This window comes from Oryzias latipes, chromosome 24 (assembly GCF_002234675.1).
Source record: "Oryzias latipes chromosome 24, ASM223467v1".
Classification (NCBI taxonomy): domain Eukaryota; kingdom Metazoa; phylum Chordata; class Actinopteri; order Beloniformes; family Adrianichthyidae; genus Oryzias; species Oryzias latipes.
The window spans coordinates 1,849,123-1,876,352 of NC_019882.2; the positions used below are offsets into that span (position 1 = coordinate 1,849,123).

General features: G+C 41.5%; 1 protein-coding gene and 1 long non-coding RNA gene across 10 annotated transcripts in view; one reads left to right on the forward strand and one right to left on the reverse strand.

The window, feature by feature from the left end:
* The window catches only part of adgrg6 (adhesion G protein-coupled receptor G6), a 76,607-nt gene extending 50,447 nt beyond the window's left edge, over window positions 1-26,160 (forward strand). For 7 of the 9 annotated variants that reach the window (XM_023952800.1, XM_023952803.1, XM_023952802.1 and 4 more), the window contains 19 exons: window positions 80-109; window positions 191-324; window positions 771-882; window positions 1,558-1,628; window positions 1,802-1,866; window positions 1,947-2,083; window positions 2,160-2,325; window positions 2,809-2,952; window positions 3,033-3,149; window positions 3,609-3,654; window positions 5,695-5,801; window positions 5,941-6,068; window positions 6,336-6,607; window positions 6,711-6,801; window positions 6,885-7,035; window positions 8,241-8,373; window positions 8,636-8,737; window positions 9,990-10,145; window positions 23,664-24,549. In XM_023952800.1, coding sequence (XP_023808568.1) covers window positions 80-109; window positions 191-324; window positions 771-882; window positions 1,558-1,628; window positions 1,802-1,866; window positions 1,947-2,083; window positions 2,160-2,325; window positions 2,809-2,952; window positions 3,033-3,149; window positions 3,609-3,654; window positions 5,695-5,801; window positions 5,941-6,068; window positions 6,336-6,607; window positions 6,711-6,801; window positions 6,885-7,035; window positions 8,241-8,373; window positions 8,636-8,737; window positions 9,990-10,145; window positions 23,664-23,872 — 2,371 coding nt within the window. In that variant the 3' untranslated portion in view covers window positions 23,873-24,549. The other 2 variants (XM_023952799.1, XM_023952798.1) reach the window with 2 other exon arrangements.
* Window positions 10,136-13,152, reverse strand: LOC110017681. The gene is made up of 3 exons (XR_002293152.1): window positions 13,037-13,152; window positions 12,449-12,648; window positions 10,136-10,235 (listed from the first exon to the last, which is right to left on the reverse strand). It is a non-coding gene; the product is annotated as an uncharacterized LOC110017681 (long non-coding RNA).
* Window positions 26,161-27,230: the final 1,070 nt, after the last annotated feature.

Sequence of the window (27,230 nt, forward strand, 5' to 3'; positions counted from 1 at the left end):
TTCTTGGACCGTCGTGTCACTGATGCTGCAGGGCAGCTGCGGTCATTTTCAGATCATTTCTGCTTTCTTTTTTTTTCAGTGTTGTGAAGACAGGAGCTGGCTCCAACAGGTAAAGACTTTCATTTAAAGGAAAGCAAACCCCGCCCGCGGGTGCTGTTGGTGTCGGCTCAAACCTCTGCTCCGTCTGTAGATTCTCCTGCCAGGCGCTCCTCCTGATCTCCAACGAGAGCCTGAGTGCAGACGACGTGTCTGCGCAGCTGACCGGCCGGCGGCTGCTGGAGGACTCGCAGCTGCAGCTCTTCTCCGTCAGCGTCCGTTTAATTGGTTAGAAATGAAACCATTTTCAGTCCAACACAGAAAAAAACACTTTGAGCTTTTAAAAACGTCTTTGGTTTTCCTGCCTCCATTGAAATAAATGGGGAATCCTTGGAGCAGAAGCTCGCTGGTTCGATACCCAGCTCTGGCATTTTTCACAAATATATCTTTTTTGTTATTGTGCTGTTTTTACTTCATTTATGCTCAACCTTGATCATTTCTGTCTTTATTTCTGTCAATTATTCCCCTTTAAGTTTCATCTTCATTTAGTAATGCAGCATTAAAGCTGCATTTTCTTCTGGAAAAGCGGCTCCTTCTAGTTTGATTTGCAAAAATGGATTTTGTTGCTGCGTCTTCTTCTCAGTGTCCTTTTAGTATTGAACCTTTTTCTATTATTTTCTATTTTATTGTGTTCCTACCATCCCTGAAAACATCTCTTCCTGTCTGACTCACAGAGAATTGTCAGGAAGACGTTTTTCTGAACTACTACTGGCCCGAGACCAGACCCAGAACCACGCAGCTCCTGCCCTGCTTCCCCGACAAGAACCAGAGCGCCACCAGGACCTGGTAACCCCCCCCCCACAGCCACACCTACACACAGGCATGAGGTCAAAAGTGTGAAACACCTAGAAAGTTCTGATGTGGAGCAGAAAAAACGGGATTCAGACAAGTCCTCCCAGCGTTTTGATGCCACAGACAGAAAAAGGGTTTTATCTGATCCTGATTTTAGAGCTTGTGTCTCGCTTCTGCTCACCTGTATGCTAATGCAGTTCTACATGGAAAGGATGGAAAAGATTCCAAGTTACTACCCTGATTTATCTCTAATTATTTGAATGGTTGTGTTTGCAAACAAACTTTCTAACCCTTGTGCTATCTTGTGGAAATGAGTTTCCAGAGAATTCTGATGTGTTTGTGGATCAGACATGCTGTTCACACGAACACCGCAGCCCTCTATGGTTCATCAATCCGGTACCAATCCCCGATCAAGAAAACATCCCACCGCCCATTTTCTTCCGAATTCATAAATCATTTATTTCAAAGCTTAAAAGAAGAAAAAGTTTGGCTCCTGTCTTTTCTTTTGCCTTCATCACAAACCAGAGTTTCAGATTTTTCTTCCTTTTTGTTGAAGCTTCTGATTCTGTTGAGTGGAGACGGTCAAACCCGCCGCCGTTTCGTCTCCAGACTCGCTTCCTTCCTGTTTGTGTCAAAAAAACCCTGTTAAATCTGTTTATTTTCTTCCAGTTTGATAAATCTAAACGACTATTCCCCCTACTGGGCGTCTGCAGACTTCACCAACTGCACGGTGACGGCAGGTACGCTCAAACGCCGCCAAACTTTATTTATAAAAAAGCGCTTCTCTTGCATTGTGGAGTTCGAAGGAGAATTTTAATGGAAAAACATCATTCAGATTCTTTTGATAATTGTTAAATCCTTTTCGGTGTGGGTTACATTTGCGCCTTTAGATACAGTTTGTCCTTCTGTGCAGAAAACGCTGCTGATGTTGCAGAGAAGCTCGCCAACTTCACCAGGAACGGCCTTTCTGACGACGAGGTGGGACTCCACGGCGTTTATGACCACGCCCCTCCGCGAGAAAAGACGAAGCTGACCTGTGCTCCGCCCACTCTCCGCAGATTTCTCACGTGGTGACAAAAGTGCAGCAACTGGTGAACGTGGCCAAGATCGACGCGGCGGTGGCTGAATCCGTGGTCAGCATCATCTCCAACGTCATGACCAGCTCAGAGGCGGTGCTGGGGAACGCCTCCAACATGTACGTCCTGCCCTCTGGCTTGTGGGGTTTGAACCTGTGAGAAAGGTGTGACGAGCTTGTTCCTCCTCTTCGTCAGAGCTCTGAGGACCGTGGACGAGTTGGCTCAGAAGCTGGAGTTCGACGGTCTGTCCGTCAACATCACCTCCAAGCATCTGGCTTTGGGGATCCTGGCCTTCAACGCCACGACCTTCAACGGATCCTCGTTCAGCGCCTTCATCCCTCCGAACTCCGCCGATCCAAAGGTGTTTGGATCTTCAATTAAAAAAAAAAATCACCTCTAGTACCAGCTACAAACATAAGCTCCTCATCAAGCGTCTCCTAAATCCTCGAGCATCATGGGGAAGCTATTGTGGGGGAAAAAGGTTGCTTTTAAAGTTTGGAGATTTTGAACGGCATTACCGCGGCGAGCTTGCTAAAAGGGCGTTCCCCTGTTCTTTGCACATTATTTATCAAAATATAGTACATGAATTGTTGGAACAAAACAATTTCACATATGACATAGTAATAATGTGGGCGTGGTTCATAAAAACCTCCGTTGCTAAGGAAATTCAAAAGTTTACTTTCGTCGATTCTTCTAAAAATGACACAGATGTGCTCGTCATCACCAGGCGACCAAAAAATAAAATGGTTGCTATGGGGATAAAGCCACCATTTTGCCATTTTGTCTACGATTCTACAGCTTTTCCTCCTCCTTCATGTCGTCGTCTTTTTTCTTCTTTCTCCAGATCGAGTTTGAGCAAACGGCGAACCCTTTGGCGCAGGTGACCCTCCCCGGCTCCCTGCTGTCCGGCGTCTCCCTGAGCGACGCCGACAGGTCGTCTCTGTCCAGGATCAACTTTGTGTTCTTCAGCAACACAAACCTCTTCAAGGTGGGCGGGGCTTCTTCAGAACATGGAGTGGTGGGGGGTGGTGGTGGGGGCAGAAGGTGACAGAGCTGTGGATGTTGCAGAAGGAGCAGGACAGTCTGTCTCTGAACAGCTACGTGGTCGCCAGCAGCGTGGGGAACCTCTCCATCAGAGACCTGAAGGACCCGGTCCGGATCCAGATCGCTCACCTGACCGAGCAGGTAAGGCAATGGGGGCAGCAGTGATCCTCAGGGGAGCTTATGCTTTCCAAAAATATATAAATGTTTTTAGACCAGTTTATGTTTTCTAATTCTTAGAAAAAAACGTGTTTGATGCCTAAAATGAAATACTTAAAATACTTTGTATAATATTCATATTATTTTTCTTTGAATGTACTTCATGTTTTTTTGGGGGGGTTATGCATTAATTTTCTCGGTTATTTATTGTTTTCCATGTCAAACCGTAAAAAAATTTCAGGATAAAGGGGCAAAATAAAAAATAAAAACGATACAGGGCTTAGTAATTCATTAATTGTGACTGTTTTCATAAAAGAAATTAAAAATACTGCAATGGAGAGCAGCTAAAAACAAATTTAGCTGGAAGTGAAGGAAAATCCTAAAAATGGAATTAAAATAAAGTGTTTGATTGCATTAATGAACTTTTTTTCTGTTTGTTGGCAGACCTCCTCCCATCGGTTCTGTATGTTCTGGGACTTCACTCTCAATAGTAAGTCCATCTATTTTACCAAGAATATTGAGTACATGTACTATTAAGTACATATTTAACTTTTCTTTTCACACACTTTATATATTTCAAGCAAATTTTTCTTAGTTTTACAAATTATATCAATCTGTAGTAACGTCAAGCAAACGCCTGTTCTTTCCTTTGAAAGCCCTGAAAAACTGAGAAAATCTCACCTTTTGAAGGAACGAGGTCGCTAAAAATCTATGGAAGCGATTATGTAGCATAAATAAAAAGCAAAGTCAAAACCAGAAATGCTTTTTCATTTTCAAAATGAAAAAGCATTTTTTGACTCAAAAATATAATGAAAAAGCAAACCACCAAAATGCTTTTTCATTTCCTTCCTCAACACAGCTTATTCTGTCACTTAATTAAAATTAAAATGAAAATGGTATTTGACATTTAATTTTCAAGATGTTCCATGGTAGCATAATTCATTTAGAAATGTCTAATTTGACATTCAAAATGGATTAATAGAAATGCTTTTTAATTTTCAAAATGAAGCTGCATTTTTTGACTCAAAATTAAAAAGAAAAAGCAATACTTCAAAATGCTTTTTCATTTCCTTCCTCAACCCAGCTTTTTCTGTCACTTAATTAAAATGATAATGAAAATGGTATTTGACATTTCATTTTCAAAAAGGTCCCTGGTAAATGTGTAGCATAATTCATTTAGAAATGTCTAATTTGACAATTAAAATGGATTAACAGAAATGCTTTTTAATTTTCAAAATGTAGCTGCATTTTTTGACTCAAAATTAAAAAGAAAAAGCAATATTTCAAAATGCTTTTTAAATCTGCTGTCTGTTGATGGAGCTCCAGCTGTCATCAAACAGTAAATTCACCGCAAAGCTGCAGATAAATGTGTAAATATGTGGGAATCAGTCTTTATTTTGTTCTGGACACCACTGGAAACACAAATTCATATGATGGTTTCTCAGATCGTAGCGGCATTTCCGCCTTCAGCGATCATCGGAGCTTCGCGCTCCGCTGTGCGAAGGCAGCTGGCGGTCCGAAGAAAAAAGCTTGTCCGCGGTGCGTCAGGAGGAGGAGCGCAGAAGGCAGACATGCTGCTATGTAGTCATGAGAAGCTGTGGAAACTCATCAGAAGTTCACAACCAACTCAAAGCCGTTTTCTCTGCTGCTAACACAGTCTGCTCCTCCTGGTGCGTGTGTGTGTCTGTCAGCAGCCGGACACACGGAGAAAGCAGTGACGTCATCGCCCCGCCTCCCCTCTGCTAATGCTTTTTCGAAATGAATATTGTGACAAGTTGCGCGGGGTGGATGTTAAAATGCAAATGCAATCCCCTCTTTGCATTTTCGTTTGAATTATGACACAGAATAAGCAGTTTTAGGTATAAAATGAAAAAGCATTTTGAAATATTGCTTTTTCTTTTTAATTTTGAGTCAAAAAATGCAGCTACATTTTGAAAATTAAAAAGCATTTCTGTTAATCCATTTTAATTGTCAAATTAGACATTTCTAAATGAATTATGCTACACATTTACCAGGGACCTTTTTTAAAATGAAATGTCAAATACCATTTTATTTATCATTTTAATTAAGTGAAAGAAAAAGCTGGGTTGAGGAAGGAAATGAAAAAGCATTTTGAAATATTGCTTTTTCTTTTTAATTTTGAGTCAAAAAATGCAGCTTCATTTTGAAAATTAAAAAGCATTTCTAGTAATCCATTTTGAATGTCAAATTAGACATTTCTAAATGAATTATGCTACACATTTAGCATGGACCTTTTTGAAAATGAAATGTCAAATACCATTTTCATTTTAATTTTAATTAAGTGACAGAATAAGCTGTGTTGAGGAAGGAAATGAAAAAGCATTTTGGTGGATTGCTTTTTCATTATATTTTTGAGTCAAAAAATGCTTTTTAATTTTGAAAATGAAAAAGCATTTCTGGTTTTGACTTTGCTTTTTATTTATGCTACATAATCGCTTCCATAAAAATCGACGTTTGCTGACGTCATCTGTACTTTGGGCTGGATGTCATGTCTGCGTTTTGCCACCAGATGGCGATGGAGGCTGGAATGAAAGAGGCTGCAGTGTCTCTAAGGAATCCACGAGGAACAAAACCATCTGCCTGTGTAACCACCTCACACACTTTGGCGTTCTTATGGTAAGGATCCGCCCCCTCTAGAGGTCATGATTTCAAAATAAAAGGTTCATTAATTGATTAGTCAGCAATAGAAAACCTGATGTTTCAGCTGATTGGTCCATGTTTCTCTGGGACGTTTTCTACGCTTTCTCCTCTGCAGGACGTTTCCCAAACTTCATCCCAGATTGACCCAAAGAACAAGAAGATCCTGACCTTCCTGTCGTACATCGGCTGCGGCGTCTCGGCCATATGTGCCGCCGCCACACTCCTCACCTACATCGCCTTCGAGTGAGGCCGCCCTCCGTTCTCCTGCTGGTTTTTTTTCTAACAAACCTCAGGAGTCCTTTCATTTCCAGCTACGCTCCTGAAAACCGTCTGCCAGGTTTCCCCTAATTCTTCTCTGATGTTCAGGTCCAGTTGTAAACTTGACAGCGGCTCACACTCATCCATCCTGCGTTGGCCGCAAATTCCTTTCTGTCTTTGTCTGAAGCTCCGCTCTGGTTTGGAAAGGAGAAAACCGTGTGTCTGAAACTGACGTGAAACTTCTTGTCCCAGAAAACTGCGGCGAGACTACCCGTCCAAGATCCTGATGAACCTCAGCACGTCCCTGCTGTGCCTCAACATGGTCTTCCTGCTGGACGGCTGGCTGGCCAGCATGGTGGACAGCGCCGGCCTGTGCACGTCCGCCGCCGTCCTCCTGCACTACTTCCTGCTGACCTCCTTCACCTGGATGGGGCTGGAGTCCATCCACATGTACATAGCTCTGGTCAAGGTCTTCAACACCTACATCCGCAGATACATCCTGAAGTTCTGCGCCGTGGGATGGGGTGAGTCCCTCCCAGGTCCTCTGGGGGCGTGGCCTAACTTTGAAGGGTGGAGAAGTGGAGCAGGAGCTGGTCATGATGAGAAGGAGCTTCTGCTGTGTTTCAGGCCTGCCTGCAGTGATCGTGGGGATTGTTGTCACGGTGGACAAAAGCCACTACGGCATCCTGGAGGACAGCAAAGATGAGTCGGCAAAAATGTGAGCATGCCATCGGGGGGCGGAGCCACCAATGGAAGCTCCGTGTTGTTTTGCTGAAGGGTCTTTTTTTTTTCTCTCTCCAGGTGTTGGATCAAGAACCAGAGTGTCTTCTACACCACCTGCGTGGGCTACTTCTGCCTGGTGTTCCTGCTCAACGTGGCCATGTTCATCGTCGTGATGATGCAGATCTGCGGCCGCAACGGCAAACGCAGCAACCGCAGCCTGAGAGAAGAGGTCTGCACTCCGTCATCTGTGACAGGAGGCCTTCAGGAGTCTCCCGAGGACAAACGTGGAAGAACAAAAGTTTTCAAGTTTTCAGCCTTTAAAAGTTTGGCAGCTGCATAAAGTCACAACTAACCAGACCAAATTATTGATGGTCCAAAAAAGTGCCAGAACTTCCTCCAAACTTTGGCAAAGCAGATGTTGCACATCGTTAAAGCAAAGATGAAAACAGAGTTTTCCCAGAATTCCCGTGTACATCCAAACTCGCCGATGAGGTGGCCGGTTTCTCCGGCATCTGAACCGCAACGACGTGCTGAGACAGAGAGAAGCTCAAACGCTGAACCAAAACAGATTCCCGCCAAACCTCCGGTCATTCGGGGAACTTTTTCCACATCAAAACCAATAGAAAAAAAGACTTTTGTTCCGTTTCAAGAGCAAATCTTAAAAACTCCTTGCAGTATTTTAAAATACTTTTTGAATACTGGTGAATACTCGATTCTGATTGGATGCTGGGTGTGCTTTAAAAAGTGATAATGCACGCCTAAATAAGTAGATCCGGTCACATAGCTTAAATCTTCTGTATCACTGCGCCGGCTTCTTTAGAACAAACTTTATCTTCATCATAAAAACAAGCAGAAAGAGGTGAACTTTCTCTCTGATCTGATGCTTTATTTAACACATCGGAATCATCAGCATAAATATTGCTTTTTATCACCAGACCTTGACGTAAACAATAGTCCGCTTTTCGTAACAAAAAAAAAAATCCAAACCCTAAAAATAAGAAGTATAAAGTACTAAAAAGTGGTTGAATATTTACTTCTTTTATAAACGGGTGAACCCACTTCGCAGAAGCAATCATCTGACTTTTCAGGCTTCCACGTCGTGCATACATTTCTGAAAATGCAAACTTCGTAGTAATTGTTGTTTTTCTTTCTAAGGAATGACCTAACAGCACGTTTACATGTCGTTGTACAAGACAACGACAAATTTGTAATAAAGAACCCAAAAAAATCCTCCGTTAAATAGGAATCCAGACAGAAAGTCTCTCAATATAAAGCCAAAAGAGAGAATACAATTCCACACGTTTTTGTAAAGTTATCAAAAGAAAAGGACCATTTAAAAGGTTTGATGTGATACTCGTATGTTTTAGTAACAATAAACATTGCAACTTCATGAAGACTTGAACTAAAAGGGAAATTGGTCAAATCTGCTTCCAGGTCCTCCGAAACCTCCGGAGCGTCGTCAGCCTCACCTTCCTACTCGGGATGACGTGGGGCTTTGCGCTGTTCGCCTGGGGGCCCGTCTACCTGGCGTTCACCTACCTCTTCACCATCTTCAACTCCCTGCAAGGTGCAGGCAAACACACAGAGCTTTTAGCCTTAGATTATCTACAGTTTAGTAATGCTGGAGGATAGAGGTTAAAAAACACTTTTTGAAACTTTTTCAGCTCAATTTTTGACTTTCATCAAAAAGGATCTAGAAGAAGATACATAAACCTCAGAAAAAAAAACTTGGAATTTGATGTTTTTCCTGGCCCCAAACCAGCATTTTCCCGCATTTTTTACTTTTACAAGATGAAAATGTTAGATGTCCTTTCTGCGTCTCTCCTCAGGTGTTTTCATATTTATTTTCCACTGCGCTCTGAAGGAGAATGTGCAGAAGCAGTGGAGGAGGTACCTGTGCTGCGGCCCCTACAGGCAGTCCGACAACTCAGGTAACCCATCTCTCCAGAAGGCTCCCGTGGGATCCGTCTGCTGGCCTCTCGCCAGTTCCCACGCGGGAAAAAAAGAGACGTTTTATTAAAAATGTAAAAGCCAAGTCGCCTCAGCTTTGCAGCTTACAGGAGGATCAAGTCCTTGGTGGGATCAGGAAGTCCTCAGGTGGACTCGGTTTGAGGAGTTGCTGCTTTTCTCCTGCTTTTCTTTTTAAAAACAAATTAATTTTGTTTGTGGGGTATTCCTCAGAAATGTTGAATTCCTTGTCAAAACCGAGACGCTGTTTAAACCAGTGTTTTTCAACCAGTTTGCCGCAGGAAATTGCCCTCATTAACTGAACTAAAAACATTTTCCATCTCCAGGATTTCAGCTCTGTTTTCATCCAAACAGGCCCTGATAAAACACTGAGTAGTTAGGAATATAAAAGATAATAAAATACTTTTTTTCTTTGTCTTTATTTGATTCTATTAAAGACATTTTGATCAGAATGACGGTACTGCGATTTAGCCGGAGCTTCAGCTGTTTTCGGAAAAGTCCCGCCCCTTTAACTGTCTCCACTAATCATTCTTGGAGACTTAATCACATGTCATCAGTCTGACCAATCAGAAGTGGTTAAAGTCTTCACTTCCTTGTTCTGATTCTGCTCATAAAGTATCTCAGTTCCAACAAAAATACCAGCTAAAGCTCGTCTTTAGCGGTGTAGCTTTCCACAGAATCCGGTGTCAGACCGTGGAACAAGTGAACAAAACAATGAAGCTCATAGAAAAGAGTCTGTCTGCCATCACTACATCTCCCATGATGCATTGGGTTAAAGTGACAGCATCTCAGCGCACAATGAGTCTTCCCTGTTAAACGTCTTGAAACAACAACGAACACACATCGAACAGTTTTTAAATCTTCTAACTTAACTTTTATTACATCTTTTAGAAAAACAGATGAAGCTTCCAGCTTTTTCTTCCACAATTATCCCAAAAATGCATGTGAGATTGTGGATCAATACAGACTATGAGTTTTGTCCTTTTCTTTAAATTTTTGGATGCTGGTGTGCCGCGGGATTTTTGTCCAGGTTAAAGTGTGCCGTGGCTCAAAACAGGTTGAAAAACACTGATATAAACCATGTAAAAACAATGAGGCTGTCCTGTTTGGAGAAGTACTTAATGAAAGCTTTCCCCTTAAAGTTCCTGGAAATGTTTGAAACAGTCTTCCTGCCTTATCCATGACGATAATTCAGTTTGTATCTCTGTGCGACAGACCTGAGCAAAACGCCCACCAACAACACCAAGAAGGTGAGCTCAGACAACCTGGCCAAGTCTCTGTCCTCCAGCTCCTTTGGCTCCAGCACCAGCAACTGGACCTCTAAGGCCAAAGCCACGCTCACGCCGTTCAGCAAACGCTACAGGAACGCCGGTGAGACTCAAAGCGGATGTTTGTTTCCCCCGAGATTTGTGAGTTGTTGGGGGCGAATCCCTCTGATGTGGTCAAATCATTTTGGTCAATCTGGAATAAACGAGGGATTAACAGGTTATCCACATTGGGAACAGAATCGGAGTAACAGCTGATAACCAGAATCCCACTGATGATGGACGGAGTCATCCGTTTATTGCGTCCTCCTCACAATTGTTTTTACACTGAGGAACCCACAGATGTGGATTCTTTTTTTATTTTTTATTTTACCTCAATTTTGATTTTCTTTAGTCTGCTGGAAATTGCTGCTACCCAAAAATGATCAAACAAAACAAAAAATGGTAAACTAACTTTAAAAGCTAAGAAGAAAACTGTTTTTGGTTTCTTCTGGGTTAAAGTCTTTATTTGGTTGACCCCGTCTGGGTCAGGAGGACCCGATCTAGAAGTGAACATTCAATCTTTTTCAATCCCGGACAAGCCCCCGTGTTAATGTTAAGCCCCAGTCTAGGGGCTTGTAAAGGGATGTAACAGAAAGGAAGGAAACACAAATGAAACGCCTTAATGACTTCAAAACTCTCACAAAGACCTCTGGTAAGTCATCTGGGATTTATTTTGCAGCAAAAAGCAAGTACTGTATTTCCCACACTGTTTAAGAAAACAACAAAACACACTTCGCGTTATAATCTGGAGCGCCTTAAATATGGAGTCAGTTTTTATTTGTTCACTGGAGCGATTTTCAGAGATTCAAAGCTCGCTCTGTTGGTCTGTTTTTTCTTCCGTTTTTTTTTATAAGTTCCAAATAACGACCGGCTAACATGTAGCGGTGTTTGATAGTTTTTTTTTCTTTTTTTTATGTGCTGCTAAAAAAGTTAGCGTAGCCGCAGTTTTAGTTTGTTTTAGTGGTACCAAAAATTACATTGAAATACAATTTTTTGGGGTAAAAAATGTTCCGACGCAATGCATTGTTGTCAATATTCGCCACTCTAGTGAGCATCGACGCACGCTGCTTTTTCGCAGAGACTTCTGGGAAATTTCCAGGGCACTGGATTTTGGAATTTTAGATTCGGACAGCACTAGGAACTGGCCAACGCACTATGTAGTGTAGTATTGTGAACACCAGTGGCGGTTCTACACTGACTTACTCCCTGGGCGAGTAACCCCACAGGCCCCCCCCCCCCTCAGTCACACAGGGGGCCTAAGTTAAAAACACGCTTAAGGTTTTGCCTGAAGAAGATAAACATTTAATGAACACACTAAAGCTAAACTTTTAAACCTTTTAAACTGAACTTTTTGAACATAAATATGAATAAAAACAGGAACACAAGTTAAACCTTAAATAATATGTTGCTGCCCATAGAAATATATTCTGTCAAAATTATACAAATATGAACATGCTGCAGAACAAAACAAAGAAAGCCTGGAAATATTAATAAGAAATTACAAATCAAATAATTCCATTTTTTTTGCTCTTTTATCATTTTTAGAGCATTTTTTTTTTTAGAGCCGGACTCCTGCTTCATTTTTAGCAATAATTTCTTAATGTGTGACGCCCTGTGTGTGTCTTTGTGAAACATAGAGGGATTAGATCTAAAAAAAAAACTTATTGTGATTAATATGTTTAGGTCTTATAAAACATTAAAGACTAAATCATAGAACTCATCAGTGGGATTACTCCAAAAATATTTGGCATTTCCCTAAATTTGTGCAACACCAACAGTAGAAATCGTCCAAAAAAACTCAATCCATATAAAATGGTCTGCGCTCATCCCCCTCCCCCTCCCCCTCCCCTTCCCTCTCACACGCGGCTCCGTCTCTATGACGGGAGGCGCAGCTGCGGCTCAGTTGATTGTCAGATAGAAAAAGACTCCCAATCACCTGTTAGTGTGATTCAGCCAGCCACCGGCGAGTTGCGCCCCCCTCTCGAGTTTTTTGACTAATGTTCCAAAGACTAACATTTTTAAGACCAGGAAATCCTGAATCTTCTTGTCGGAACAAGTTTTTGAGTTTTTTGGAAAACTGAACGCATGAAAATCTTACATTTTGAGCTTAATACTTGTATCAATAGTCTGTGATTTGCCTGATCATTAACTATATTAGGGGACAGGCCTACATAGAGGCTTAACTGGCTTTTATGTGCAGCTCTAAACGAAGCTTCGTTGCTTTTTGGGGATTTTTTCTCATAGGACTCATAGAATAAAAGCCTACAATACAAGGAAACATTGCATTTTGCAAAAAAATATAGATATTCAAAAAAGTAGAAGAATCAGAGGAGGTCTAAATTTATACTAACCCACAGCTGAACAAACCTTAAATCTCATCATCCGCATTCTCCATGATGACTTCGAGAAAGGTCTTTGACGGAAGCTCCTCCCACACGCGGCAGAGCTCCAGGTCAACGCACTTGTGGACAAACGTCAAGCTGTTAAAACAAAGACGGTGGTCTGTATAAACAGGTCAGCTGAAGGGATCCTCCTCCAATCAGGTGCTCTGAAGATTAGGCACTAACCTGCAAACAAAGATAGGAAAAGTAAGACAGGACACCTCTCACTCCCTCAGAAAAAAACAGAAAACCAGAAATAGAAAACACAGGGCAATTTTTTTATTCTAATTTTTTTTTTTTAAAAGCCACGACCTCAGCCATAACAGCAAGGCCGGATATAAGCATGACCCCCCACCCCCACCCACCCCCACCCCCATGCATGGTCTGCAAAGTTCCAAAATTAACCAAAAACAAAAATTTACCAAAGAGACACACAAAATTCCACAATTTTGGAAATTCCCAAATTCCACAAAAAATAATAATAATAATAGTAATAATAATAAAAGACAAAAAACCATAAGGGTGAGCTGACAGACAGAATAAAAGATAAGTGCAGCCTCCACAGGGCACAAACCAGAGTCCTGCTTGTGCACGTCCCAAGCCTGGTCAATGCAGACAGTTGTTCAGTTCTTGTGTCTGTCCGTCATTTTCTCCAGTATTTTCTGACTGAGCCGCTCTCTCATGTTTTCTTCTGGTGTAGAAAGCTCCTCCCACCATTAAACAGGAGTGAAGGACCTGCAGAGGTACAGTGAAGCCAAAGCTGGCTGCCCGTGTGTGTGTGTGTGTGTGTCTGTGTGTGTGTCTCTACCGCTGACCCTTCTCTGGTTTTCCCAAAATGCTCCAAATTTAAGCAGTGATCATCGGCTTCAGCGTTTTGGGAGAACCGCTGCTTTTGGGATTGGCCGTTTGCCCTGAGCCACTCTGAGCGGGACTTTCTTCACGCCATGAGCAAAACGTTCAGAGCGCCGATCCCGCTCCGAGTATTCCACAGTACAAACAGGCTGCCTAACATGTGTGGTGTGCCGGTCCTTCTTTATTTGTGCGTGTTTTTAATAAAAGCATTGCAACATGCTAATGTGACTCTGGAGAATTAACACCAAATGTTGAAGACGGCCGACGTTCGTCTGTCCAAACTTTGAGGCGTTTGATGGAAGAACACATGTGCTGTAAAAACAGTTTTTTTTTATTAGAAGCAACGTTTTATTTGAATTTGGGATCTGTCTTGCCCGGTGTGAACGCAGCCTAACCCTAGAACACTTTCGATATAAAAAGTTACACAATTACTTTTATGTTACCTTTTTGTTTCTAAACACTTTTTGAGCATTTCCACGTCCAAACTCAGTTCTGATAAAAAAGAAAAGGTTCAAAGTTTTTTAGTCACCAAACCTGCAGCTGTTAGTGCTGATTTACTGCGTGCACGCGCATGAGTGCATGGAGCGCATGAGTGCATAGGCTCCATGCACTCATGCGCTCCATGCACCCGCCGCTTTGCAGACTTCAGTCGTCGCATTCATTTGTTGGGTGCTGATTCCTGCAGAGTTTGCATTTCATTCAGTCGTCTCATAAATTATAACAAAATAATAAAGTTGTCTTTGTGTTTGTAAATCCCAGTGTGGGATTTCAGAATCAATCGGTATTTTTGGAATACTGCGCAGGTAAATCTGATTTAGTAAAAACAAGATTCTTCCGTTTCATCAAAGTGCAGGACAAGAAGCTGCTGCAGTTTTCTGAGGCAGAACAGAAAGTTCTGCAAACTGCTGATCACACATTGTTTTATTTATGACTGCTGGGCCTTTTCCAGTTCTGTGTTCATGATGTTTTGGAACTATCCCTAATCCGTCTTTCTTATGAAGTACATTTCTGAATCTGGCTGAGAAAACACGGTGATCAGGCACAGTAGTAAACCTCGACAGTGGGACAGAGTTCACCCCCGTCCCAAAGGAAACCGTGTCAGGCTTCATGTGAAGTTAGTAAATGGAGTGAATTGGAAAATGTTTTTGATATTAAAATAGGTAACAGTTGAGAGAATATCTGATCAGGAGTGTGTTAAGAAAGAAAAATACTTCATTCCCACCAGAGTTAGAAAAGTTTTGGGATAAATTAGCATTTCTTGTTCTCCATAAGAGCTAAAGAGACTCAGTAAAATCGTTTGAACATTTGTTGTGAAAGTTGTGCAGCCGCTCTGATTTTATGTGAGACGTGCGCGCTCATCGCTGCAGCCTGATTGCTAGAAATGAGGAAATTAGACGAGTACTTGGTGTGGACGTCCTACAGCACGTGTCAAACTCAGGCCCGCGGGTCAAATTGGGCCACAGTGTAAATATAATCATATCAAATGTGCATTAGAGCTGACCTGTGGGATACACTGTAACGCTAATACTACAGACCCCACAATGCTTTGCTACTACGTTATCATGCATTGGACACCGGCATGCGCTCCTTTTTTCTGTAGACAGTCACTGACAGCCATGCTCCAGTCACATCAGACAGATTCATCTCAGCCTCCACGAAAATGACCAAAAGAAAGACGGACAACAGGAGCCTCAGGACAGTCCTGCTAAAATACGAGCTTTTCCTCGACTCAGAGTCTGACCACAGACATTAATGACAATTGACCTGCATCTGAGAAAAGATGCCAGGTATCTACTTAGACCAATGTGCAGAGTACATCAGAGTACATCAGACTACATCAGAGTAAATTAGAGTACATCAGAGTAAATCTGAGTACATCAGAGTAAATTAAAGTACATCAGAGTAAATCTGAGTACACCAGAGTAAATCTGAGTACATCAGAGTAAATCTGAGTACATCAGAGTAAATCTGAGTACACCAGAGTAAATCTGAGTACATCAGAGTAAATCTGAGTACATCAGAGTAAATTAGAGTGCATCAGAGTAAATCTGAGTACATCAGAGTAAATCTGAGTACATCAGAGTAAATTAGAGTGCATCAGAGTAAATCTGAGTACATCAGAGTAAATCTGAGTACATCAGAGTAAATTAGAGTGCATCAGAGTAAATCTGAGTACATCAGAGTAAATTAGAGTACATCAGAGTAAATCTGAGTACATCAGAGTAAATTAAAGTACATCAGAGTAAATCTGAGTACACCAGAGTAAATCTGAGTACATCAGAGTAAATCTGAGTACATCAGAGTAAATTAGAGTGCATCAGAGTAAATCTGAGTACATCAGAGTAAATCTGAGTACATCAGAGTAAATTAGAGTGCATCAGAGTAAATCTGAGTACATCAGAGTAAATCTGAGTACATCAGAGTAAATTAGAGTGCATCAGAGTAAATCTGAGTACATCAGAGTAAATCTGAGTACATCAGAGTAAATTAGAGTACACCAGAGTAAATCTGAGTACATCAGAGTAAATCTGAGTACATCAGAGTAAATTAGAGTGCATCAGAGTAAATCTGAGTACATCAGAGTAAATTAGAGTACATCAGAGTAAATCTGAGTACATCAGAGTAAATTAAAGTACATCAGAGTAAATCTGAGTACACCAGAGTAAATCTGAGTACATCAGAGTAAATCTGAGTACATCAGAGTAAATTAGAGTGCATCAGAGTAAATCTGAGTACATCAGAGTAAATCTGAGTACATCAGAGTAAATTAGAGTGCATCAGAGTAAATCTGAGTACATCAGAGTAAATTAGAGTGCATCAGAGTAAATCTGAGTACATCAGAGTAAATTAAAGTACATCAGAGTAAATTAGAGTACATCAGAGTAAATTAGAGTAAATCTGAGTACACCAGAGTAAATCTGAGTACATCAGAGTAAATTAGAGTGCATCAGAGTAAATCTGAGTACATCAGAGTAAATTAGAGTGCATCAGAGTAAATCTGAGTACATCAGAGTAAATCTGAGTACATCAGAGTAAATCTGAGTACATCAGAGTAAATTAAAGTACATCAGAGTAAATCTGAGTACATCAGAGTAAATCTGAGTACAGCAGAGTAAATCTGAGTACATCAGAGTAAATCTGAGTACATCAGAGTAAATTAGAGTACATCAGAGTAAATCTGAGTACATCAGAGTAAATTAGAGTGCATCAGAGTAAATTAAAGTACATCAGAGTAAATCTGAGTACACCAGAGTAAATCTGAGTACATCAGAGTAAATCTGAGTACATCAGAGTAAATTAGAGTGCATCAGAGTAAATCTGAGTACATCAGAGTAAATCTGAGTACATCAGAGTAAATCTGAGTACATCAGAGTAAATCTGAGTACATCAGAGTAAATTAGAGTGCATCAGAGTAAATTAAAGTGCATCAGAGTAAATCTGAGTACACCAGAGTAAATCTGAGTACATCAGAGTAAATCTGAGTACATCAGAGTAAATTAGAGTGCATCAGAGTAAATCTGAGTACATCAGAGTAAATTAGAGTGCAGCAAACCGAGCTTGAATATCTGTTTCTTCTGCACTTTTTCTACTGCAAGTCCTGGTTAGTTAATAGTTGAAAGGAACTAGTCAGTAAGGAACTAGTCAGTAAGGAAATCATCAGTAAGGAACTCGTCAGTAAGGAACTAGTCAGTAAGGAACTAGTCAGTAAGGAACTAGTACTCGCATCTCACTGAAGCCTGTATCAGACAGCCGCTACGTACATTTTGCACATTTTCCACGTACGAACTGTCGGTTTTCCTTGATCCATGCGTGATCTACGTCATTCCTAAGTGTTTTTTGCGTTTGTCGATGTGCTCAGACGTCCGTCGAGGGTTTCAGCCGACGGGTCTTTACGTGAATTCGGTTTGGAGCTGTTCAAATTACACAGTTAACACATATTTTACATAGATTGTAAAAAAAAAAACCCTGCAAAGCCTGCATGTGACTAAAGCTTAACCGTGTGGTGTTAACACCAAAGGATCCTTAAATGTGTTGGACCTACACATGTGGGTAGGACTTGTTTGCAAGTGAACCTGAGTGCAGTTTACTATAGTGTAAATGCAAATGGACTATGCAGCAGACCAAAGAAAGGAGCGTGTACGTTTGTCCCTTTAGCAGGTTTTCCGTCTACCTTGTTGTTTTGATCCTTTTGTTCTGGGTCCAGTTCATGGTCCTGCAATGATTCTGTCCAGAAGGACCGGCAATAGAAACGGCTGCATGTGAGCCAGACGAACTCCAGTAGGTGTGAAAGCTTAGCGTCTCCTCGGAAACCCAACACACCTTTTCTCTTCCTGGATTTTTCATAACCATCTAAAAAGATCAGAAGCGACAAACATGCAGGGATCCACGTTGCCAGACAGACTCTGGGTCTTTGTGTTTCCAGAGAACCGCGGGATGCCTTTGTTCCCGATGGCTTTTCATTCCACACGTGAGGAGTGATGAAGCAGATGGGTATTTTCTGAGTGAACGCCGTCCGCCAAAGCTTCAGATGTGGTCCTGGGAGAGCAGGCTGCCCTCTTCATTACAGTGGAATGAAGGGTGCAGCGGGTTATGCAGAGGTTGCTGTCAGTCACCTGCACCCTGAAATCTGTTCTGCAGCTGGAAGGAGGGCTGCGGTTTGTCATCCTGACAGTGAAACTGGTGCCCAGATTGGCCGTAGAGACCGCTCGCCCGGTTCCTGCCGGTTTGCGCCTCCGAGCGACCTGTTGTGAAGGCCGCTGTTCCCGAACACGCCGTTCCATCCGAGCCAGACGGTAATCTGCGGATCTGCTGACTGATACCTCCAGGTTCAGCCGAGGTGCGTCTGTGTTTCGAGATGGATGATGGTGAAAGAAAACCTCTGCTGTTTTCTGGCTCGCAAGAAAAAAAAAAAGGAAAAATGTCTGGATATTAAAACTCATAAAGTAGAAATGATTGTTGGGACCATTTTGGAAGTAAAGCCTCATTTTTTCAGAGCATGACCGCTGAGATTTTCCAACTGTTGTGTTTGTCGTTTTGCTGGCGTCCGTCGGAGCAGGAATGTTTCTGCTGCGTCCCAAAGACTGGACCAAAAACCCAGAACCCTCTGTGGTCTTCAAGCTGCATTTTTCACGTCCTGAATTCATTCCGGACCGGCTGGAACCCAAACAACTTGACGTCCAGATTTGACAATTTTGTGGAGTTTTGTTATTTAATTTAAAGTGAGTCAGGGTGCAAACCTCCTGAGGAAATGAGAAACTTTCTGATCATAACAGCCCTTGTTTGGGTTTTTAAAACAGCAAAATGAAACTTTTTCATTATCTGGTGGAAGAAAAAGGATCCATTTATCCTTGACCTTTTGCTTCAGGGTTTTTTTTTTTTTTTTTGCTGAAACAAATTAATTTCTAACAAAAATCTATGATGTTTGGATTCATTGTGCCGTAGCTGACATCTGACCGTATACCGCGTCTAGAAATTCTATAAGTATTAAAAAAAACAATAAGAAGAAGAATTTAGGTCTTTTTTTCACATTTTGTTAACATGTTGTGCCAAAAAAGCATCAATTTCAGCCGCATAATAATAAAATTGGCTCAATTGACAAGAGAAAAGTGGAAAATATGTGTTATTATGTTTACAATAAAGACATTAATAAAATCAGGGTGTTGAGAAGCTGGGAGGCGTAATATTTGTCCATCCTTCTGCACGTATCTGCATCATGTTACAAAAATAAGATGGATAAACAATAAATTGATGAATGCTTTATTGATCTTGGGGCAGGACAGGGGGCTGTGCGGTCCTGCACCGGTTAGTATTCTTCCCTGGTTCAATTCCCGGCTGGGATTTTTCTATGTGGAGTTTGCATGTTGTCGTCTTGCATGTGGGGCATTTGTCCAGGAACTCCAGTTACATCGGTTCAGCGGTGTCTCTAGATTGACCCTAGGTGTTCATGCTGGTGACAAACTGCTAACCTGTTCAGGGTCTACCCGCCTTTACCCAACAGTAGCTGGGATAGGCTCCAGCAACCCCATGACCCTGAAAGGGAGTTGGTGACTTCTGAAGACGGGTGATCCTGAGAGAAATTGAGTTGTGCCATTTACTTATCACACCATGAATCCCATTCGATAAATTAAAAAGTATTTTAAAACTCATACTTAGTGGTGGGCCATCAGGGCCTTCAAGCCCTTCTCTGAAGGCCTAAAAAATATCTGAATCTTGTGCTAACTCTATTTCATTCATGCATTCTCATTAAATCATCCTAAATGGTCTTTCCATTCCCTTGAATTGTGTTTATGATGGTTATGCTGCTTTTAACCAATTGCATTTCAGCAGTCCTCTGTTGCCAGGCAGAGTCAGAGCTAAAGAGGTTGTCACGATGAGTTCTGCAGGTCCTCTAATGCAAAATCTAATGTCGTTCATTCATTTCCTTCATCCAATCAGATTCTGAGTTAGTGTCAGCAGGGCCTTCTAGCAGGCTTAGACTCACAGTATTCAGAGCTTCTGATTGGACAGGAGTTTCAGGAAGTCACATGGAGCCTCGTCCAGTTTGACACAGAGAACTTTTTGATCCGTCTCAGTTAAAAACAGACTGACTGTAATGTATCCATGGTCCATGATCTCCTCGACTTCCTTCATCAGAAAAAGCTGAGTGAATCATGAAGCAGCCGTACAGATTTGTGTGTTTGGACTGACCGTCCCTGTGTCCACTGCGTCTGTCCAGCAGACATTTTCTGCTCTAAAGCGGATTCAAACCTCCGCAGAAACACAACTGGACAGACTGGGCTCTCAGCACTGATGATGGAATAGAAAAGGACTTCTGGATGGAACTCAAGACCATAATCTACATGACAGGGTGATGGACTGTTTAGAGGAAAGAGAGGAGGATGGATTTAGTCTTCACATAATCCCATTTTTGATAAATATCATAATAAATAATATTCCAAATTTATGTGGATGTTTTCAATGTTTTTTACTGGCTGTAGTAGCAAAACGAGATTTGTTTACCGTTTTGTTTATTCCGTTTATTTAGAGGCATTTATTGTGACTACAGGAATTTTCAATCTGCATTGCAAAGCTGGTTTCTGCATCGTAAAACGGTTCATGAGGGATTCAGACGTAGGACTACTGAAAGCCCGGCTGTGTGATGCTTGCTCCGCCACTGGATTTAACAAAAGTTTAAAAATGATTTTAATACCCATGAAGGCTCATATTCATCCAGGTGATGCTGTCTAGAAGTCGACTCATCTGGACTTAAAAACTTAAAATGTTCTTGCAGCATTTTTCTGATGATGGAGCACTTACAAAAAGAAAGATTTTCTGAATATATCTTTATTTAAATTGTTGGGAATCAGGAGCAGATTGAAAAAGCTTGTCGCAGTGACGTAGCCGCTACAGTGGGCGGGGCCACAAGCTCCCTGCTCCGCTCCATTCTGATGCATCCACCGTCAGACAAACAGATCCATGAACGTCTTTGTTTTCCCCGTCTGAGCGGGAATCTGGATCTAAACTGAACGGATGGATAGCTCGGATTTTGCTCGCCATTTTTGTAGCACCGCTAACGTTAGGTTGGGGTTGTGAGGGGCTGTAAGACAGCGAGAGAGCATGTTAACAGATGGATGATGGGAAGTCACGGGAAGGCTTACTGCCCGCCGCTGCAGAAACTTTGTCATAGAAAACCACACAGGTTTTTACATTTTGGCTAAAAACGTCATAATCCTCATTGAAGGTCCACTGCTTTCAAAATGGATCAGAAGATGATCGGAGTTGGACTTTAGAATCCTCTTTCTCTGAACGTTTCACTGCTCATCCGTCAGTCTGGACTTGAATGCAAACACAAACATCATCGGTGGGTTTTTGGGAAACATCCCATAGCCAGAATTCAGATTTCGATTTTAGATGTCGGTGGAAGAAAACTGAAAACATCTGTACGTAAACCAGGATGAATATGACATGAATGCACCTGAAACACTGAGCAAACACATACATCACAGACGAAAACATAATCAGTTTTTTTATCATGTTTCATAAAAACATATTAATTTAAAATGAACAGGAAAATGTCCTGAAGTGAAGTTAATCACCAGTCTAATCTTCACATCTTGTGCTTTCCTGGATGAGCTTTGATGGTTTTCTGCCCGAGTCTCTCTGGATCACCAAGAACTTTACTGGTGGACAGGATAGTGATCAGCATCTGAGACTGAAGACGGATCGTCTCTGTCTCCGTCTGATCGTGGATGTTTGGACGCCACCGTCAGGCGTATATGTTCCAGATGTTTGGAGAACGCTGGATCCTTATGAGAAAGACTCCAGATCAGAGGCTGTGCTGCTGTTTTTGAACCTTTGACACCAGATCAAGAGAAGTAGGACAATCTTTTTGTACCCTGAAGTGCCTTCAGATGTACGTGTGTGAACATCAGTGTTGTCTTAGACGTGAGAAGCTTGATTGGACGACACACAAAAAAAGTCATATTTATTGTTCTTTAACCTGCAGCTTGAACTCAGTTTAGCAAAACAAAACCAAAGATTTTCCAGTTTCACTTAATCAGGCATCTTCATGCCAAAGGAACCCGTGACTGAAAGCAGTTTTCAGATAAAAACGTCGCGTCTTCCTGCTTCACACTGACGCTAACCGAGGACCAGCATGCAGAAACGAGGAGCTTTGTGGCCCAGCAGGTATAAATTGTACCTCTAAGTACTTTGGCACGCTAAAGTCTGGAAGGTTCCAACATGTAAATCTCGTAAGGCAGCAAACAATGGTCCAATTTATGTTAGCATTGCATTATTACCATAAATTTCAGATTCTAGATGATATTTTAAAAAGAAAATGTCAGAAACTTGAACTTGCTTTGACATTCTAACACCTGCATGGTCTTAGAATAATCATTTCAAGCAGGAGAAGTCCTCAGGGACTCCTAGAAGAACCTTTTCCAGAGGTTCTCACATTAATGGTATTGACACTGGCTTCTGGTCTAACATTCTTCCACTGGTCAGAAATCCACTTCTTTATCCTCCTCTTTAATAGCCAAACCTGAAATGTGCCTCTTTGCTGACTGTAATGAGATGATGACCTCAGAGAAATGTCAAACCCTGGATGCTAATGAGAAAGTCCTGGTTTCCCCTGTTTTCCACCAGAAAGTTATAAACATCTAAATGATGTTAAAAGCTTGAAACATTAAAATGATATGTATCAATAATGATATCAATAATTCTACCATGCAAAACCTGAATGGTAGAAATTTGATACATTTACTTCCAGTTTGGGAGAACTTGTTCTTCAGAATTTTTGGTGTTTGTCAATTTTTACAATGTTGGAGTATCAAACCAGACGTCCAGCATCAGTGAGACCGTGTTCTTCCATTTTTAGAAACTTTTTTTTTTTTTTGGTTGCCGTCTTAGAGTTCCTGCAGCAGCCTTGTATCCGTCCTCTGTTTCGTCCTCTGTCTCTACCTACTACCTGTAGGTAGAGACCATTGGCGCCAGCTGAGAACCTGACCAACTGAGTGTGATGTCATCCATAGAAAATGGTTTACTTCAGGCTCCATCCATTTTTTTCATGACACGAAAGCCGCCATGTTTGAGCCAGACGACGTCAGTGAGCGAGTGATTGGTCCAAGTCGGTCTGTGGCAGTTTCCATGGCAACCACTCTCGCCGATCAGCTAGTTTTAAGGCCCAGCCCCTACCACAAAATCTGTCAATCAAACGTTTTGATTGGTGGATGAGGGGGCCAGTAGGCTCAACCCACCTTTACTCTGCATCCTGAATAACTTGCGTTCCACTAGCTTCTGGGGAGTTTACTGTAAATCTTTGGGATCTTGTCCTAATGACACGTTTCGAATTTTTGTCGCATTAATCCGCCATAAGTCACGACAGTTTCAAGGATTCAGTCACATTTATTGCATATTTATGGGCTGTTTTTAGCACACTTACGACGTTGAACCCTAAACCTCCTTTATTATCTTGCTACAAGACAAATACTTTTAATGTTTTCTCCAAACGTTTCCAAATCTTATAGACCATTTAATTAGATGTCTCAAATTGACCGGTGTGTTTGTGATTGTGGGATCACTCAGCTTTAACACTTGTTCTTACGGTCACGGTTCTGTGTCCTGGCACGCCACATGGCTATCTGAGAAATAAAAATGTATATCCTTGTTTGACGTGTTTGAACTTAAGGTGCGGAAGCGTCTTTTATCTTATTTTCTTAAATAACACTTTAAAGACAGCAGCTCCGCTTTGGGTCATTCAATGTTTCTTAGATAGTTGAACTGCTTACAAACTTTTAACTTTAAACTTTTAACAAATGGAAAGCTTTAGGTGGACCTATGTGGGTTATGCAGGTTTTTGGGTTGTCCAGGTCCATGGAGGGTCATAGAGAGGAGGAGCTACATCTTAAGATGTCTTGCAACTGCAAGACGCTCGTACGGCCACTTCAAGGGACATCATGAAAATGGAACGTACCATTGCCGTGAAGTATTCATAAGGATAATAGAAGTTTCACACACGTATGACGTATGGGTGATGCTGCTGTATGGTGTCCTTACGCCACACTCTAGCCGTTTGTAAGGTATCGATTCCTTTTGCAGTTAGTAATTTGGACTCATTTTCAGATTTTTTTCTTTCTCTTGTCTGCTGGATCGTCCATGTGCATTTTTACTGTAGGGAACTGCACCCAGCTTCACTTGCAAATGAGTCCAGACACACATTTATAGATCTAGCACAGTTGACTGCCAAAAAAGCTCAGATTTGGATCAAACGGTTGTGAATGGACACGCACTGCAGTGTCGTACTTGGGCTTCAGTGTGCCAAAGCAACTCAAAATTCTTCTGTTGTTCTTCAAAATCACCAAAGCCCCGGGCAAACTTAGTGCGCTTAGTTTATCAGCAAAGTGCGTATTTAATGTTTTGCCTTATAGTACTGCCAATTCTTTGACAAAAGCCACATTAGCTCCAGAAATGAGAGACACGAGTTACATGTTGTAAAAGTGTTCACAGCGACCTGTCGCCCGCAGCATGGACATAGGAAAGCTTGTGGATGAACATTTTCTCTGAGGGGTCTACGACCTTGATATTTCATGCGAGACAGCAGCGTTTTTTACCCACAGACGGCCTGTATCCACCTGTAAGGGCAGTATTGACTACGGCTTTAAGGAAATGCCGGGGAAGTTCATTTCTTGCAAGTGTTCTTTGATGTTTTACCCTCTGAAATCCTCAAACATCTTCTGCTGTTTGTTTGTTTTTTCTCTCCAGATAAAAGTGGCTCCAACCAGAACAACACCAAGTGCAACTCTTCCTCCTCTGACGTAGCACCAAACTCGTCTTCCTCTTCCTCCGCCATCCCCCCGGTCAGCCAGATGATCGACAAGGTGAAAGGTTACTGCTCCACCCGCACCGACAACTTCTACAAAACCATCATCAGATCCGAGAGCCTCATCAACTGCACCAGACTGTAAATGTGCCGGCCGAGCCCGGACCTCCAGGTGGTTCCGGAAGGTGTCTTGTAGAAACTTAATTTATGTTGGACACCTGACTGGATGAGACTCCGCGTGTGAAGCCACTTTGGACCTTCTGTTGAAGCGTTTCTGCTGTGGCGGCAGACATTCCAGGCCCCTCCAAGGACCTCTACATTTTCACCCTAACCCTCTCCTGAAAATGTTCCCAACATACTGGAACAGTTCTTCGTGTTTTTTACAGGTTTTTACCAGCAGCCTCCAGACAAAGACTATAGATATACATCAGCTACAGACCTTCATGTCAGGAGGGTGCTTTTTAAACAGACTTTTGTACCTGCTATTCTTTTTTCCACCTAGAACTTTTTCTTTTGTAAATTTTAATCAAGTTTGTGTTAACTGTGTTCATTATGTACAGTCCTCTTTGTTGATAAAGCCCCTTTCTTCTGTCCTTTAAACTGAGAAAGCAACAACGCGGTTGTTTCTTCAGTAACTGTATGAATGGATGAAAAAGTGAGCAAACGTCTTGCTGTGAATATTTAATATATAAACGTATGTAAAGTAGTTGATGTGACATAAACCTTCCCAACAGTCTGCTGCACAAACCACAATCATTTGCTTTGAGTTGCCCAGATAAAGCAAAAGCTTTTCCTGGTTTTCCAAAATCAGACCGGAAGAGTCCGGCACATGCAGCTTGATTTGGTGTGTGGTTGAACACACCTGATCCAGGTAACTAGCAGCAGGTATGGATGTCTGAAAAAATAGGCCAGGTGGTGGATCTGGAGATCTGCATCTTACCTGCCAACGCTGTTGCTAACACTTAACGGGCGCCTAACTGAAAGACAATGTGGGCGTCACAGGTGAGGAGTTCTAGAAACCTGGTCTACCTCCTCTGGATTTGTGACTTTTTGGCGTAGTTTTTCAACTTTTAAACCCAAAGACCAAATGCGCACACGGACGTGCACCGACAACAACACTCATGACGATGTTCTCCCTCAAAGGAACAGTCTGAGGTCCACCTGGATGGTTGCTACCTGAGTCCAGGAACAAAAACCCTAAAGGTGGTAATTCATTGAACTCTAAGATGTGAAGCCACACCCCCGCAGGTGAGAGTCCTCTTGTAATTAGGCCACCTCCAATTATCATTATCACCATAAAGACTCAGAGGCTCAAAGTCAGGGTAAACATATCAAGATTCACTTGCAACAAGCCCAAAGCCACATTTTCTGTCCTGGTGGACCAGAGTTGAGATGGTCTCTTGAAGAGGACCGCTGACAGAAACAGACTTTAGTGAATCTACTGTGAGTTTGCTTTGACTTCTGTCCTCTGCAGGTACATCTTGACCTGAGCAGAGTCTCTGTAGTGTCTGTAGATTTGTGTGAAATAGATGCTTGAACGATTCGTCTCCGTGGCGTCTGCTTTTTTGTGACTTTACCTTTACCTGTTGAGAAGGTTGAACATCTTTGTTATCCCCAGTTTCCTTGTCCTTGTACGCTAGCGGACATCCGTGAAACATCCGGGTCACCCGATCACGTTTAGTGTACTATAGCGTCTTGCTGATCTTGTTTGATCATTCGGCTGAGTTTGATCTGTTGTTGGTGACATCATCAGAAATCTTTGGCTTTAGTCAAAAAGAGATTTTTTTAGGACTTTTTAAGATTCGTTATTTATGGAAACTTTTTTTTAAAACAAAAAAAAGTGAATTTAGCTCAGAAGTGTCAAAGTAAAGTTTTTTTTTTTAAAGTAATGTAGATTTAGTTTTAATTTTTAAGTTTTCATCCAAAGTCAAGCTTGTTTGTTTAAAAAAAAAACCTGAACATTTAATTCAGCAAAACTGGAACTCTCATTGAGAAAATCTGTTTGTTTGTTGGTTTGGCTGAGAAAAGCAAAACTTGCTTTTTTCTTTTTCAGTAAAAAAAGATTTTTTTAGTTTTTTAAACCCTTTAAATAGAATTCTTTGTAAACATGTAAAAAATAAACAAGTAAAAAAATGTCCCACACGTGATTAAGAATATTTTCCAAACAAATACAAGAAAATGCTGCACAAAGAAAAGAAATAAACTCAATTTGATGGTGAGTATTTGGATTCTCATCTATAACGTCACAGACTGAGTTTCTAAAATGTTGGTTCCATTTTTTTTCTGCAAATAATCAAAAAAAATAATTCCATTTACTGTCATTTCTTCGTGCTACTTTTTGATTTGTTGTGAAATTGTGTTTAATAGATAAAATATGTCAAATCAAGTCATGCATCTTGCATGTTTTTAATCATTTAATTCCAGTTAAAAGACAATATTATCCACTTTGGAAAACACATAAATATACTAAAAAGCTTGTGAATCTTTTAAAATATTTTTATATGGAACGGCCTGTTTTTGCTTTTATTTAACAGGTCCTTTGTTTTCTGCGTAAGATCACTGTGACGTTCACATCTGGAGGTCTTTGGACTGTAAACCACCTGATGTTGGCAGCTTA